The following is a 16,882-nucleotide window of genomic DNA, read 5'->3' as shown; positions in this document are numbered from 1 at the left end:
ATTGTGTACTTAGTTAATAGGAAAGATTCCTATTTCCCAATTCTTATTAATGTACCAGATTAGATGAAACTTTGTGCATAGTATCTGTCAAATTTAACCCAGCTGTTGTGCCTAACTACTAACTTGTGACTATATCCAGTGAAAACTTACAGTCTAGTTTGGGTATACTGGTCTTGGATGATTATTATTTGTGTGTGGGGGGGTATTTGTTTGTTTTACATTATTTTCTACTAAGGCGCAGATAACTAAAATCTACTGATTAAAAGTCTATAATTAATGTTTCCAGTGCATGAAACTGAGAACTCTTATAGTGATTACTTAATATGGCATAGATAGTTAAATATTTACTTATAATATTACATCCAAAAATGACCATTAAGCTTTAAAATAAAGTAATCAAATGTTAGGAAATTCCAGTAGTTAATATTACTAGAAATCAATGAGTCAGAAATGAGGAAATTCTAGAGTTATGGTCTACACTGCAATGTTAACTCATCCAGGTTGCACTTGTGAAATATGGTTAAGTGTAACCCCAAATGTATTTGTGTTATTTTATCTATTCAATAAAATATACAAGATGTGCAACATGGCTGAATTAACATTGCAGTATAAACCATAAAACTGGAATTTCCAAACTTTTCTCTTCTTGATTTATCATTGTCAGCATTAAAGCACTGCTAGTTTTTGCATTTAATATTAACAATATTTGAAAAGGTGAGTGATTTAGGGACCTGTTCCAATACCCGTGGAAAGTCAAAAGCTCCCTGTAATTTGATGGGAATTGGATCAGGCAGGCCCCTTTTGTTACTAGGTGCAGTGATCAGAATGTCTTCTAGTTTTCACTGGAGCTTCCCTTTAACGTGCACATTGTTGGATGCAACCGTGTACAGTATTTTCTTTTGATAATTTCCCACTTATCATGATCTAAACCCCACTCTGTACTACTGAAAGTTACCTTGCTTAATGTCTCATGGCAAATTCTTCTGTTACACCAGTGGAGTTACTCTGAATTTTCAGAAGTGAAACAGAGCAGAATTTGGCTCCCAGATTTTAAGTCTTTGCCTTTATGTAGGCGATTTCCTGCCCTGCAAGCTGAATTCCACTGAGTAACACTGAGTTCCTGTTTTGTTATTGTTATCCTTTTTTGACCCAAGCACCTAGCCAAACATTCAGAATCTAGTAGGTTATTCCAGTGAAGGGAAGAAATTGATCGTAGGTATTTCTTTGATGCAGTTTTGCTTATTTACAAAAAATGTATGAAGTCCCGTGTCTCTGAACACAGAAGGAATAAAATAGCATGAAACAGCTTCTTTTGCTCACAGCACCAAGAACAATCTTTTCATCTTGCACCTCTTACCCAAAAACCTCTCCTCAGGTTTCTTTCAGGGTCATACATAAGGCTGCGATTTAGTCTCAGGTATTTTTAGTAAAAGTCATGGGCAGGTCAAGGGAAATAAAAATTCACGGCCCATGGCCTGTCCATGACTTATACTATAAATACCTCTGACTAAATCTTGGAGCGGCTTCTGCTGCGGGGGGCACACCCATCAATCCCAGACAGGTTGTAACTTGACCCAGAACAAGATTTCCCCAGCTCGTAACATCATTTTTCTGGGGAAGGGGAGTTAAAAGACACTCCTGTTTCATAGGATAAGTGGAATATTAAGGATTACATTTTGTTGAGCTTGTGATATGGGACACATTGAAAGCCTTGTGTTGAATGGCTATGTGTTGAATGGCTAGCAAAGAATGTTGTTTTTCGAGTGCTTTCTTACGTCAATTCCATTCTAGGTTTGTGCACGCACATGTGCATAGTCATTGGAGATTTTTGCCTTAGCGGGATCCCCTTCACTGGTGCCCAAGAAGCAACTGAAGAAAAAGGGCTCCCTGGCACTGTCCAAGGAGGGGAAAGGGGCTTTGGGCAAAGGACCTAGTTCAGGCCACGTGCCTGCCCCCGAGCTACAGGGGAGTACTGCTACGCTCTGACCCTCTAGCCCAGCCAATGATCCAACTCCTGGGAGCAGTAGGGGATCCCGGCTTCTGTGGGGATCTTGTCGCCCGGGACGGCCCAAGCTGCCAAAGACCTGGTGGGTCTACCGCTACTGCAGGGGAGCACCATCAGTCCCTGGATCGCAGGCATTCATCCCCATCCCCATAGCCTAGGACCTTGGTCTCTGGCTAGAAGGCCCAGGTCCCCGGTGCTGTGTTCTCCTTCCATGAGGCACAGATCGCTGTAATTGAGGCACCGGTCCCCATGCTCCTGGTACTGGACAGCCTCCTGCCTAAGATCACCTTGGCGTAGATCTCTATCACCCAGGTGCTGGTCCCCGCTAATTCGGGCCTGCTTGCCATCATGGCACTGGTCTCCTCTGCCGTGGTACCCCTTGAGGGACAGGCGATAATCCCTACCCTCTAGACACCGGTCTCAGACAAGAGTTAGTCAGCACACACAGGCCTCCACAGCCCCACTCTGGTCCCCGGAAGGAGACTGGTCCGAGTCAGAGCTGGGGTTCAGCCCATCGTCGGCCCGCAAGACCAGCACGATGCCAGCAACAGGGACAGTGGCCTGCTCAATGGCCATGTTGGAACCCTTGGGTGGTACTGGTGATGCTGGTTCCATTCTGCCACCGCTCCTCTGTGGCTCCTTCGGACAAACTGCTGGCACTGGGTTCGAAACATGGTGCAGAATCCACCACGGAGACAAATCAACAGGCACCAACACCCAAGGAGCTGTCTCCAGAAAGGGAAGGGGAACCCGCCCCTCCCCCAGTGATGCCCTCATCGTCTTCGTGGCTGGACAAAGCGGTGGCCGGGCCCTCCCAGACTGGCAGTCCCCCCGACAACTTTAAGGAGCACCAGGCTCTCCTTAAAAGGGTTGCAGCCAACTTAAACCTTGAAATCGAAGAGTTGGAGGAGGAATCAGACTATTTGTTCAACATCAGATTGTCCTCCACCCGGCCCGCATTGCATTACCTGTCCACCCTGAGGTCCTAAAGATTGCTAAAACTCTGTGGCAGACCCCATTTTTGATTCCACCCATATCCAATAGGGTGGGAAAATGTATTTTGTCCCTGCAAAGGGGTTTGAATATCTCTATACGCACCCACCAGCGCGGTCGCTGGTCATGTCTGCAGTTAATGAGAGGGATAGGCAGGGCCAGGTGAGCGGCACGCCAAAAAATAAAGAAGTCAAATGACTAGACCTCTTTGGCAGAAAATGTATTCAATGACCAGCCTACAATTCTAGGTATCCAACCACCAAGCCCTGTTGGGCAGGTACAATTTTAATTTATGGAACTCCCTTATCAAGTTCAGGGAAGCCCTTTCACAGGACCTGGCCCTCGAGCTTGCCACGATCCTGGAGGAGGGAAAAGCGATGGCAAAGGGCACCCTCCAGATGGCCTGGGCTGCTACAGACTCGGCCGCCAGGGTGGTTGCCTTGGTGGTGGCCATCAGGCGCAGCTGTTGGCTACAATCTTTGGGGTTATCCCAAGAGATGCAGGCCACAATCCAGGAACTCCCGTTTGAGGGCACAGGGTTCTTCTCTGAGCTCACTGACGCAAGGCTGTGTGGCTTTAAAGACTCCCAGGCCATCCTGCGATCGCTGGGCCTCCTCACTCTGCAGCAGGCCAGAAAGCAGTGCCGGCCTCCACCTTGGCCTCCTCCGCCTCGGTCCTGGGGAGTTCTGGCAGGGTACCTACAGGAGAAAGGACAAAGACAAAGCATTTAAGCACTGTGTCCCTTCATCCTCTCGCTCGCCAGCTCAGCTTGGCCCTTTGAAACACCACGGGGGCCAGAGACAGGTATTTTGAAGCTGCAACCGAGGAGGGCGCTCCAGTCAAGTACCTGGATCCACCCTCGTGTTCTTCCCTCAACCGCCTGCACCCCTTCCAGTCGACACGGTCATGGGTGACATCAGACCGTTGAGTGCTCCACACAATATCCTTGGGCTACACCCTACAGTTCTTCACTGCCCCTAAAGCATCTGATGGCCTGGCTGCTGCATGGTTGAATGCAGATGAGCAGCTGTGCTCGGCCGGTATTCAACAGGTTCTTCTGGGCAGCAGAAAGCCCTCAACCAGAGCAACCTACCAAATGGAAATGGTTTATATGCTGGACTTGGGATAAAGGCATTCGACCCAAGAGGACCTCACTGCAGTTAATCCTGGATTACCTCCTCCATCTTAAGCTCCAGCATCTGTCTCTTTTATCTGTATCCGCTACCGCTATGAACAGGCCAAGGTGCCTCCTCTGGCGAGTGTAACTGCCCACTCAACCAGGGCACAAGCCTCTTCAGCAGCTTTCCTAGCCCAAGTGTCAATCCAGGATATCTGCAAGGCTGCCATCTGGTTGTTTGTCCACACATTTACATCGCATTATGAACTTACCCAGCGGGCCTGAGACGATGCTGGCTTTGGTAGAGCAGTATTGCAAGCTGTACAACCGTGAACTCCGAGCCCACCTCCAGGGATACTGCTTGTGAGTCACCTAGAATGGAATCGACATGAGCAAGCACTCGAAGAATAAAAAACAGTTACCTATCTTTAGTAACTGGTGTTCTTCGAGGTGTGTTGCTCATGTCCATTCCATTACCCGCCCTCCTGCCCCTCTGTTGGAGTTGCCGGAAAGAAGGAACTGAGAGGGCGTAGGGCCAGTGGCACCTAATATACTGATGCATTAGCACAGCACTCAAGGGGGTGCCACAGCTGACCCTATGGATACCATTAAGGCAAAAATCTCTGATGACTGTGCACATGGGTGTGCATGCACCTAGAATGGAATGGATATGAGCAACACATCTCAAAGAAAACAGTTACAAAAGATAGGTAACTATTTTTTCAGTTGCACCTACCTTTGTTCTTTTTCAGAAGTATATAGTTAGAGACCATACATCTGCAATTCTTCATTAAATAGTCTAATACATTTTACATTATGCTTTTAAGAAAACATGATAAACAAGTCAAGTCTTTACATGCAATATTTTTAGAATTCTTCATACCTAATTCAGTGTCCAATATTGATTATTATACCAAATGAAACCTGTGTCAGCTGATCAGATTGGTTGACCATGACACAGTTTAAAGAAGTTTTTAAATAATCAGACTTCAGCCAGTTAGAAACTCATGTATTTATAGAACTACAGTGTTTAAAAACAAATATCTGAAGGCTCTTAGATTTCCTTTGTGACACTGTGTTGAATAGTATCTTTACGAACATAAGAACGGCCATACTGGGTCAGACCAAACGTCCATCTAGCCCAGTAACCTGTCCTCCAACTGTGGCCAATGCCAGGTGCCCCAGAGGGAATGAACAGAACAGGTAATCATCAAGTGATCCATCCCCTGTCGTTATTCCCAGCTTCTGGCAAACAGAGGCTACGGACAGCATCCCATCCCTTACCCATCCTGGCTAATAGCCATTGATGGACCTGTCCTCCGTGAATTTATCTAGTTCTTTTTTGAACCCTATTATAATCTTGCCTTCACGACATCCTCTGGCAAAGAGTTCCACAGGCTTACTGTGTTGTGTGTGAAGAAATACTTCCTTTTATTTGTTTTAAACCTGCTGCCTATTAATTTCATTTGGTTTCCCCTAGTTCTTGTGTTATGAGATGGAGTAAATAGCACTTTCTTATTTACTTTTTTCACACCAGTCATGATTTTATACACCTCTATCATATCCCCTCCCCGCTTTAGTCGTCTCTTTTCCAAGCTGAAAAGTCCCAGGCTTATTAATCTCTCCTCATACAAAAGCCATTCCATACCCTTAATCATTTTTGTTGCCCTTTTCTGAAACTTTTCCAAGTCCAATATATTTTTTATTGAAATGGGACGATCACATCTGCACACAGTATTTAAGATGTGGTTGTACCATGGATTTATATAGAGGCAATACGATATTTTCTGTCTTATTCTCTATCCCTTTCTTAATGATTCCCAGTGTTCTGTTCACTTTTTTGACTGCTGCTGCACGTTGAGTGGGTGTTTTCAGAGAACTATCCACAATGACTCCAAGATCTCTTTCTAGAGCGGTAACAGATAATTTAGACCCCATCTAAATTATTTGTTTTCCAATGTGCATTACTTTGCATTTATCAACATTGAATTTTATCTGCCATTTTGTTGCCCAGACATCCAGTTTTGAGAGATTCTTTTGTAGCTCTTTGCAGTTTGCCTGGGACTTAATTATCTTGAGTAGTTTTGTATCATCTACAGATTTTGCCACCTCACTGTTTTATCCCTTTTTCCAGATCATTTATGAATATGTTGAATAGGACTGGTCCCAGTACAGACCCCTCGGGGACATCACTATTTACCTCTCTCCATTCTGAAAACTAACCATTTATTCCTGCCGTTTGTTTCCTATCTTTTAACCAGTTACCAGTCCATGAGAGGACGTTCCCTCTCGTCCCATGACTGCTTACTTTGCTTAAGAGTCTTTGGTGAGGGACCTTGTCAAACGCTTTCTGAAAATCTAAGTACACTATATAGAGTCATAGAGTCATAGACTTTAATGTCAGATGGGGCCATCATGATCATCTAGTCTGACCTCCTGCACAACGCAGGCCACAGAATCTCACTCACGCACTCCTGTAATAAACCTCTAACCTATGTCTGAGCTATTGAAGTCTTCAAATCATGGGTTGAGGACTTCAGTGGCTCAGACACAGGTTTGATACAGGAGTGGGTGGGTGAGATTCTGTGGCCTGCATTGTGCAGGAGGTCAGACTAGATGATCATAATAGTCCCTTCTGACCTTAAAGTCTATAATTCTATGATTCTGTGGTTTAAAGACTTCAAGGTGCAGAGAATCCTCCAGCAAGTGGCCCATGCCTCACGCTGCAGAAAACCCCCCAGGGCCTCTGCCAATCTGCCCTGGAGGAAAATTCCTTCCCAACCCCAAATATGGCAATCAGCTAAATCCTGAGCATGTGGGCAAGACTCACCAGCCAGACACCCAGGAAAGAATTGTCTGTAGTAATTCAGATCCCGCCCCATCTAACATCCCATCACAGGCCAGTGAGCATATTTACTGCTAATAGTCAAAGATCAGTTAATTGCCAAAATTAGGCTATCCCATCATACCATCCCTTCCATAAACTTATCAAGCTTAGTCTTGAAGCCAGATATGTCTTTTGCCTCCACTGCTCCCCTGGGAAGGTTGTTCCAGAACTTCACTCCTCTGATAGTTAGAAACCTTTGTCTAATTTCAAGTCTAAACTTCCTGATGGCCAGTTTATATTCATTTGTTCTTGTGTCCACATTGGTAATGAGCATAAGTAATTCCTTTCCCTCCCTGTCATTTATTCCTCTGATATATTTATAGAGAGCAATCATATCTCCCCTCAGCCTTCTTTTGTTTAGGCTAAACAAGCCAAGCTCTTTGAGTCTCCTTTCATAAGACAGGTTTTCCATTCCTCGGATCTTCCTAGTAGCCCTTCTCTGTACCTGTTCCAGCTTGAATTCATCCTTCTTAAACACGGGAGACCAGAACTGCACACAGTATTCCAGATGAGGTCTCACTGGTGCCTTGTATAACGGTACTAACACCTCCTTATCTCTACTGGAAATACTTCGCCTGATGCATCCCAAGACTGCATTAGCTCTTTTTCACTGCCATATCACATTGGTGTCTCATAGTTGTCCTGTGGTCAACCAATACTCCAAGGTCTTTCTCCTCCTCTGTTACTTCCAACTGATGCATCCCCAGCTTATAACAAAAGTTCTTGTTGTTAATCCCTAAATGCATGACCTTTACACCTTTCACTATTAAATTTCATCCTATTACTATTACTCCAGTTTATAAGGTCATCCAGATCTTTCTGTATGATATCCTGGTCCTTCTCTGTATTGGCAATACCTCCAAGCTTTGTGTCATCCGCAGATTTTATTAGCACACTCCCACTTTTTGTGCTAAGGTCAGTAATAAAAAGATTAAATAAGATTGGTCTCAAAACCGATCCCCGAGGAACTCAACTAGTAACCTCCCTCCAGCCTGACCTTTCAGTATGACCCATTGTAGTCTCCCCTTTAACCAGTTCCATATCCACCTTTCAGTTTTCATATTGATCCTCATCTTTTCCATTTAACTTATAATTCCCCATGTGGAACCGTATCAAATGCCTTACTGAAATCGAGATAAATTAGATCCACTGTGTTTCGTTTGTCTAAAAAATCTGTTACCTTCTCAAAGAAGGAGATCAGTTGGTTTGGCACGATTTACTTTTTATAAAACCATGTTGTATTTTGTCCCAATTACCATTGACCTCAATGTCCTTAACTACTTTCTCCTTCAAAAATTTTTCCAAGACCTTCATAGAATCATAGAATCATAGAATTCAAGATCAGAAGGGACCATTATGATCATCTAGTCTGACCTCCTGCAAGATGCAGGCCACATAAGCCGATCCACCCACTCCTTAAGCAAGCGACCCCTGCCCCATGCTTCGGAGGAAGGCGAAAAACCTCCAGGGCCACTGCCAATCTACCCTGGAGGAAAATTCCTTCCCGATCCCAAATATGGCGGTCAGCTGAACCCCGAGCATGCGGGCAAGACTCTCCAGCCATACCCTCTGGAAAAAGGCTAACAATATCCTATCATTGACCCATTGTACTAATTACCAGTGTGGCACTTAATTGACCTATTGACTAAGCCCGTTATCCTATCATACCATCTCCTCCATAAACGTATCTAGCTTAATCTTAAAGTCATGGAGGTCCTTCGCCCCCACTGTTTCCTTTGGTAGGCTGTTCCAGAATTGCACTCCTCTGATGGTTAGAAACCTTCGTCTAATTTCAAGCCTAAATTTCCTGACTGACAATTTATATCCGTTTGTCCTCGTGTCCACATTAGCACTGAGCTGAAATAATTCCTCTCCTTCCCTGGTATTTATCCCTCTGATATATTTAAAGAGTGCAATCATATCTCCTCTTATCCTTCTTTTGGTTAAGGAAAACAAACCGAGCTCCTCAAGTCTCCTTTCATACGACAGGCTTTCCATTCCTCGGATCATTCTAGTGGCCCTTCTTTGTACCCGTTCCAGTTTGAATTCATCCTTCTTAAACATGGGAGACCAAAACTGCACACAATACTCCAAATGAGGTCTTACCAACGCCTTATATAACGGGACTAGCACCTCCTTATCCCTACTAGAAATACCTCGCCTAATGCATCCCAAGACCGCATTAGCTTTTTTAACGGCCACATCACATTGCCTACTCATAGTCATCCTACGATCAACCAGGACTCCTAGGTCCTTCTCCTCCTCCGTTACTTCCAACTGGTGCGTCCCCAGCTTATAACTAAAGTTCTTGTTAGTCATCCCTAAATGCATAACCTTATACTTCTCACTATTGAATTTCATCCTGTTACTAATACTCCAGTTTACAAGGTCATCCAAATCTCCCTGGAGGATATCCCGATCCTTTTCCGAATTTGCAGTACCTCCCAACTTGGTGTCATCCGCAAACTTTATCAGCCCACTCCTACTCTTGGTTCCCAGGTCAGCGATAAATAGATTGAATAAAATTGGACCCAAAACCGAACCTTGAGGAACTCCACTGGTAACCCCCTCCAACCCGACAGTTCCCCCTTCAATACGACCCTCTGCAGTCTCCCCTTTAACCAGCTCCTTATCCACCTCTGGATTTTCATTTCAATCCCCATCTTTTCCAATTTAACCAGTAATTCCTCATGCGGTACCATATCAAACGCCTTACTGAAATCAAGATATATTAGATCCACTGCATTTCCCTTGTCTAAAAAATCTGTTACTTTCTCAAAGAAGGAGATCAGGTTGGTTTGGCACGATCTACCTTTCGTAAATCCATGCTGTAATTTGTCCCAGTTGCCATCGGCCTCATGCTCCGTATGCGACCTTGCATACTACAGATGTCAAACTAGCAGGCCTGTAGTTACCCAGATCACGTTTTTTTCCTTTCTTAAAAATAGGAACTATGTTAGCAATTCTCCAGTCATACGGTACAACCCATGAGTTTACAGATTCATTAAAATTTCTTGCTAATGGGCTTGCAATTTCATGTGCCAGTTCCTTTAATATTCTTGGATGAAGATTATCTGGGCCCCTCGATTTAGTCCCATTAAGCTGTTTGAGTTTGGCTTCTACCTCGGATGTGGTAACATCTACCTCCATATCCTCATTCTCATTTGTCATCCTGCCGTTATCCCTAAGCTCCTCAGTAGCCTCATTAAAGACTGAGACAAAATATTTGTTTAGATGTTGGGCCATGCCTAGATTATCCTTAACCTCCACTCTATCCTCAGTGTTTAGTGGTCCCACTTCTTCTTTCTTTGTTTTCTTCTTATTTATATGGCTATATAACCTTTTACTATTGGTTTTAATTCTTTTTGCAAGGTCCAACTCTACATGGTTTTTGGCCTTTCTCACTTGATCCCTACATGTTCTGACCTCAATAAGGTAGCATTCCTTGCTGATCCCTCCCATCTTCCATTCCTTGTAGGCTTTCTGCTTTTTCTTAATCACTTCTCTGAGATGCTTGCTCATCCAGCTTGGTCTACAACTCTTGCCTATTAATTTTTTCCCCTTTCTTGGGATGCAGGCTTCTGATAGTTTCTGCAATTTTGACTTGAAGTAATCCCAGGCCTCCTCTGCCTTCAGATCCACAAGTTCTTCAGTCCAATCTACTTCCCTAACTAATTTCCTTAATTTTTTTTAAAGTTAGCCCTTTTGAAATCAAAACCCCTAGTCACGGATCTATTTTTGTTTATCCTTCCATTTAGTTTGAACTGAATTAGCTCATGATCACTCGAACCAAGGTTGTTCCCTACAACCATTTCTTTTATAAGGTCTTCACTACTCACTAAAACCAAATCTAAAATGGCATCCCCTCTTCTTTGGTTCAGCAACTACTTGGTGAAGGAATCCATCAGTTATTGCATCCAGGAAAATCTGAGCCCTATTTTTATTATGAGCACTTGTCCTCCAGTCTATATCTGGGAAGTTAAAGTCTCCCATGATCACACAATTCCCATTAGTATTTACTTCATTAAAAACATTAAAGAGGTCTCTATTCATATCCAAATCAGATCCTGGCGGTCTGTAGCATACCCCAAGCACTATCTCAGGGGAGGATCTAGTAGCTTTCTTCCCCAATGTGATTTTTGCCCAGACAGACTCTGTCTTATCCATTCCATCACTTCTTATTTCTTTACAGTCTACCTCATCATTGAAATACAATGCTACTCTACCACCTTTGCCTTTATTTCTGTCTTTCCTAAACCCTTCAATACCTGTACTCCAGTTATGACTACTATTCCACCATGTTTCTGTTATCCCTATAATATCCAGTTTCACTTCCTGCACCAGTAACTCTAGTTCCTCCATTTTGTTACCTAGGCTCCTCGCATTGGTGTCCAAACATCTTAATTTTTGCTGTTTGGCTTCACTCACATTCTTTACCCAATTAGGCACTGACATTCTACTGCCAGTATCACCTATTAGACTGGTATCTACACTACCCTTCCTCCTTATGTCCATTCTCATACCCATGGCTGTATTCTTTCTTACTTCATTTTCTTCCCTCTCAATGTTAAAATCTGGCGTGGAGATTACCTGGACATCTCCCAACCATCTCCCCCAAATTCCTAGTTTAAAGCTCTCTTAATCCGTTGTGCCAGCCTCCATCCTAGAAGTCTCTTTCCCTCCCTACTCAGGTGAAGTCCATCCCGAGAGAACAGTCCTCTGTCCATGAATGCCTCCCAGTGGCCATACATCCCAAAGTCTTCCTTATAGCACCACTGCCTGAGCCATCTGTTAATCATCATAATCTTGTCACACCTTTGTTACCCTTCTCTAGGAACAGGCAGAATCCCACTGAAGATCACCTGAGCCTCGATTTCCTTAAGCGTCTTCCTTAGCCTGGCATAGTCTCCCTTGATACGTTCCAGTGAGAATCTAGCCGTATCATTCATTCCCACATGAAGGACAAATCAGCGGATTCTTTCCTGCTCCTGTTAGGATCCTTTTCAGGATCAGGTCTACATCCCATACCTTAGCACCCAGCAGACAGCACACCCTTGTGTTCTCCGGATCAGCTTTAGTTACAGGCCTGTCTATTCTTCTCAGTAAGGAGTCCCCAATCACGTAGACCTGCCTCTTCCTGGTGACGGTGCAATTCTCCAGTCTATCCCCTATTCCCTCTGGCTGCAAGTCCTCTCGATTCCTATTCTCCCTTGCAATCCTCTGCAACCCATCCCGTATCCTCCTGGGGCTCGTATTTGGTGTTATCTCCATTGACTCTTCCCCTCTTCCTGTAGAACTAGCTTCTCTTCTTTTCTTCCTTGCCCTCCCACCTTCAGTGACCACCTGCTGTGCCCCTTCTTATTCACTGGATCCCCCTTGTCCACATGCTTGTTGACCCCCTCAAAGAATTAAAAATGGAGCTTTGTGTTTTAGAACGTGTCCAGGGGACAACAACAATACTAATATGTGGTAAAGAGGAGTATCTTTTGCAGGGGGAAGGGGGACCATCTACAAAGCTTTTTAAGCCTGGAAAAAGAGATCTAATTATTTGAGGAGATCTAATTACGGTTTCCAAAATACTTGCGTCAATCCTTTAAGGACCTGTGTATGGATCAGTTCACACTATATAACCAGGGCAAAACCCATCAGTGTGAACTGAAGATGAAATACTGCAAGAGAGGCTTGGGATAGATATCAAAAACATCAGCAAAAAATATTTGACGGTAACTGCAGATTTAGTGTAGGTAATTGGTTATAAAACTATCCAGTGCCTGCTGTACTGATTAGTGACACTTAGAATCATAGAATCATAGAATCATAGAATTCAAGATCAGAAGGGACCATTATGATCATCTAGTCTGACCTCCTGCAAGATGCAGGCCACATTAGCCGATCTACCCACTCTTTTAGCAAGCGACTTCATCTCTTGCCTATTGTGAAGCATTTTCCATCATCCATTAAGGGTCTGTAGCTTTTCTTTCAAACTCATGTAACGTGTTTTTGTTTCTGATGTCTTTGTTAAACAGGATGCTGCTCCCACAGAATCTTTATTGAACTGGCAGGACTATGAAGGACGAACCCCCCTTCATTTTGCAGTTGCTGATGGGAATGTGGCAGTGGTTGATGTCCTGACCTCTTACGAAGGCTGCAATGTGACATCTTATGACAACCTCTTTCGAACTCCTCTTCACTGGGCAGCTTTACTGGGTGAATTGAATAACACTGAATGCAAAACTTACTTAGGGCAGTTGTCTGTTTTTTATCCTGTCTCCTATTACTATTAAATTCCTGCCTGGCATCATGCTAACTAATCTTTGTAGAATAAGTATGATAGGCTATCAAACTAATTGGGAAGCAAATTCCAGAAACTGAGGTCCTCCATTGAAAATGTTCTATACCAGCAGATCATGCATTCAAATCTAAGCAGTTACTGAGAGCATATTAGCTATTCTCAATTTAAATGGGATGCACAGATGGAGAGGCAGTTTCTCAGGCCTCAAACCAACCAGGACTTTAAAGATCAATATCAACAATTTGAATTACATCCTAATGCTTAGGGGGAGCCATTGCACTGTTTGGATCACTTGTGTTTTATGCTTCCTATAGCTAACACAACTGAGCAAGTGGGCCACCTCGTTCTGCACCTGCTGTTCCTTCAGAATGATCTTCAAGGGTAATCTCTCACTGAGTCCATTAGAATAATCTCATCTGGAGGTACCTAGAGACTCAGTCCAGAAGAACAGAAACAAACAGCTGCAGCAGGTACAGCTACACCATGAGGGATCAGTAGGAGGAAGATGAGGCCCAAATGGGGTTTTCTTTCTCATTCATCATAATCAGATCCAGAACTGTTTTTAAGGGAGCGCCCCCACTACCACCACCTTTGGAGGCTCTCGGAGCTTTGTGGCTTGGGGAATAAAGGAACTCCTAGGATGATCCACTCAGCAGAAGCAGAGACAAGCAGTGGAGTGGGGACTTTTAGACACTTACGATATTTTTAGAGTTTTTAGAGTAACTAGTTTTTAGAGTTTTTACTCTGGACATTGTTTTCCTTCACCGATTAGCTGCTTGCTCCAACTCCTTCCCCCCCCCCCCCAGTCTCTTTACTTCAGCCTCAATTCACTTTCTTTCCATGCTCCTCCTCTTTCCCTAGCCCCCTCCCTACAGTGTCCCCTCTCTCTCTTTCTCTTTAGCTAATCCCATCCCAGCAAAAACCCCACTCTGGAAGAAAAAAAAAAAAGTGGAACTAACATGATGTTTGCAAACCATCATGTTTTTCACTCTGCATGTATGTTATATTCCTTCCCTCAACCCCTTTTTTTGTCTTGTCTGCTATATTATAAGCTTTTCAGGGCAGAGACCATTTCTTATTCTGTGTTAGTACAGTTCCTAAGACACTGCGGCCCAGATCTCTACTGGTCTCCTTAAGCACTAGCACAGTACCAATGAGAGATAATTACACCAATAATTGTGACAAAACTACATCAGAGAGAGTTGTTTATAACCATCATGTGAAATAAATGACCATGACCGTTCTGGCAACCAAAGCAAGGAGCAGTAAGGGATCCAGAAGATCCCCTAAATGGGGAAACTTATTGACAAAGGATGTGCATGCCCCTGCAATCATAAGCTCTAGTATTGTGGAAGAAGGATGTTCCATTGGCTAGGATCCTAGCCTGGTACTTGGCAAATCTGGGTTCAATTCCCTGCTCCACTCCCAGCTTCCTGTAAGACCTTGGACAAATCACTTAGTTTCTCTGTGCTTAAGTTATCCATCTGTGAAATGGGGCTAATAATGCTTTCCTATTTCACGAACAGGTGATATTAAAGTTTGTAAGTTAGTCAGAGACTATAGTAATGGGAGTCAGATAATTACCTTAGATAAATCTAGATCCTGCCCCCAGTCATCCAGAGATTTGTCTGGATTGAGCTTCAGTTCACCTTCTAAATTTCTATCTTAATCGGGAATTTGCAAAGACATCACAGCTCCCAGGTTGGATAAGAACATAAGAATGGCCATACTGGGTCAGACCAGTGATTCACCTAGCCCAGTATCCTGTCATCCAACAGTGGCCAATGCCAGGTGCCTCAGAGGGAATGAACAAAACAGACAATCATCAAGTGATTCATCCCCTGTTGCCCATTCCCAGCTTCTGGCAAGCAGTGGCTAGGGACACTTCAGAGCATGGTTTTGGATGAGAGAGACAGAACTGCATGTAATCTGTATACTGCCCCCCAAGGAGACCCACAAAAGCATTGAATTGAATGGAGTGACTCACTAGGGCCCTGAAGAGCACTGTACAAGAGAGCCCTTGAAAGAGATGAGCAGTTACCAAATATCACTCTCCTGGATCTTTAAGAGGAAGGAACAGAATCACTGAAGTGCCAGCCACTACTGCTGCAGTCTGTGGTTGAGTTAACAGAACCTCTTGATCAGAGATATCTAAAAGCATTAATGTGGACACCTAACATTTGTCTGTTGCTAAGATGAAATCGTTAGCCAAATGAAATCAGTGCAATCTGTGTACTATATCATGGCTGAAAAGTTGGTTGAGAGGGATGATAGATGTCCAGGGATCCAGAGGATACTGGTGTTGCCTCGCCAGCATATTTTCAATAACCTTACTGCAAAAAGACGGGTTAGAAACAAGTAATAGTTGTAAGGTTTGTCACCATCAAGAGGCTGTGTCTCGAGCAAGGGCCTAACACCCTCTCATTTACAAGAAGCTGGCACCCTACCCTCCTGTAGGGGCATTAAGGATCTCAAAGAACAGTAGAACCAATAGGCCAGATCTTTAGCAGGTGTAAACCTGCTCTATTGAAGTCAATGGAGTTATGCCAGTTTACACCATCTGAGGATATAATCATTCATATTACTGATTGTATATGATTTTAAAGCTGGCTCTTCTCCCCTCACAAGGGTTTTTCAAAGCTTAATAAGTTGAATTTTGCACTTCACCTGAAATTGCAAAGTGTTACATTTCTGAAAAGTAGTATGATGAAAACTTTAGCATGAAAAGGAACTGATTCTAGAACTTGTTTTGATTCTAGAACTTGTGAGTAGCAGTAGTGCTCAGTAGATGAATATCAGGTTCTCTGAAACTGTGGGTGTACTAAATGGCTTTATTTGTGAACAAGTGCAACAAGCAGAAGAAACACTGATGTCCATGCTCCTCTGATATACCAATCATTTAATATGAAAAACATATTACTTCTAGTTATGAAGCTTTCCAAAATTCTGCTAATAATAAGACCCTTTCAGGCACTCTGAGGGCAAATGGGCATCCCTTGTCTCCATGCGATAGTGAGTGATATTCATCTGTCATGCTACTCCCTTTACCCTCCTGAAAACCCCAGTTCAGCTAGGAAAAAATACAGTTGGATTTTTTATCTTTCTAATGTTGCTATTACTTTTTCCATTAACATGTTCAATCTGAGTCTCTGTAAGGCCAGGTCTACACTACAAAATTTTGTCAGCATAGCTATGTCAGTCAGGAATGTGAAAAAACACACTCACTAGCTGACGTAGGTATGCCAGCAAAACCCCCATATAGACACAGACAAGGTCACAGACAAGGACAGCTCCCACACTGCTGTCCTTGACAACACAGTATGGGAAGGAGGTGAGCAGCCTTCAGAAGTGAAAGAACAGGTTAAGGACTATTTAGAAAAACTGGACATGCACAAGTCTATGGGTCCAGATCTAATGCATCCGAGGGTGCTGAGGGAATTGGCTGATGTGATTGCAGAGCCATTGGCCATTATCTTTAAAAACTCCTAGCGAGTGGGGGAGGTCCCAGCTGATTGGAAAAAGGCAAATATAATGCCCATCTTTAAAAAAGGGAAGAAGGAGAACGTGGGGAACTATAGACCAGTCAGC

At 43.7% G+C, this 16,882-nt stretch overlaps 1 protein-coding gene across 9 annotated transcripts in view; it reads left to right on the top strand.

Annotated features, from left to right (window-relative positions):
• The window catches only part of INVS (inversin), a 234,669-nt gene that overhangs the window by 118,156 nt on the left and 99,631 nt on the right, over window positions 1-16,882 (top strand). For all 9 annotated transcript variants that reach the window (XM_045005806.1, XM_045005801.1, XM_045005802.1 and 6 more), the window contains one exon: window positions 13,029-13,209. In XM_045005806.1, the coding sequence (XP_044861741.1) occupies window positions 13,029-13,209 (181 nt within the window). The remainder of the gene's footprint in view (window positions 1-13,028; window positions 13,210-16,882) is intronic.

This window comes from Mauremys mutica, chromosome 2 (genome assembly GCF_020497125.1).
Source record: "Mauremys mutica isolate MM-2020 ecotype Southern chromosome 2, ASM2049712v1, whole genome shotgun sequence".
Taxonomy (NCBI): Eukaryota; Metazoa; Chordata; order Testudines; family Geoemydidae; genus Mauremys; species Mauremys mutica.
This window is presented reverse-complemented; position numbering and strand designations above follow the sequence as displayed.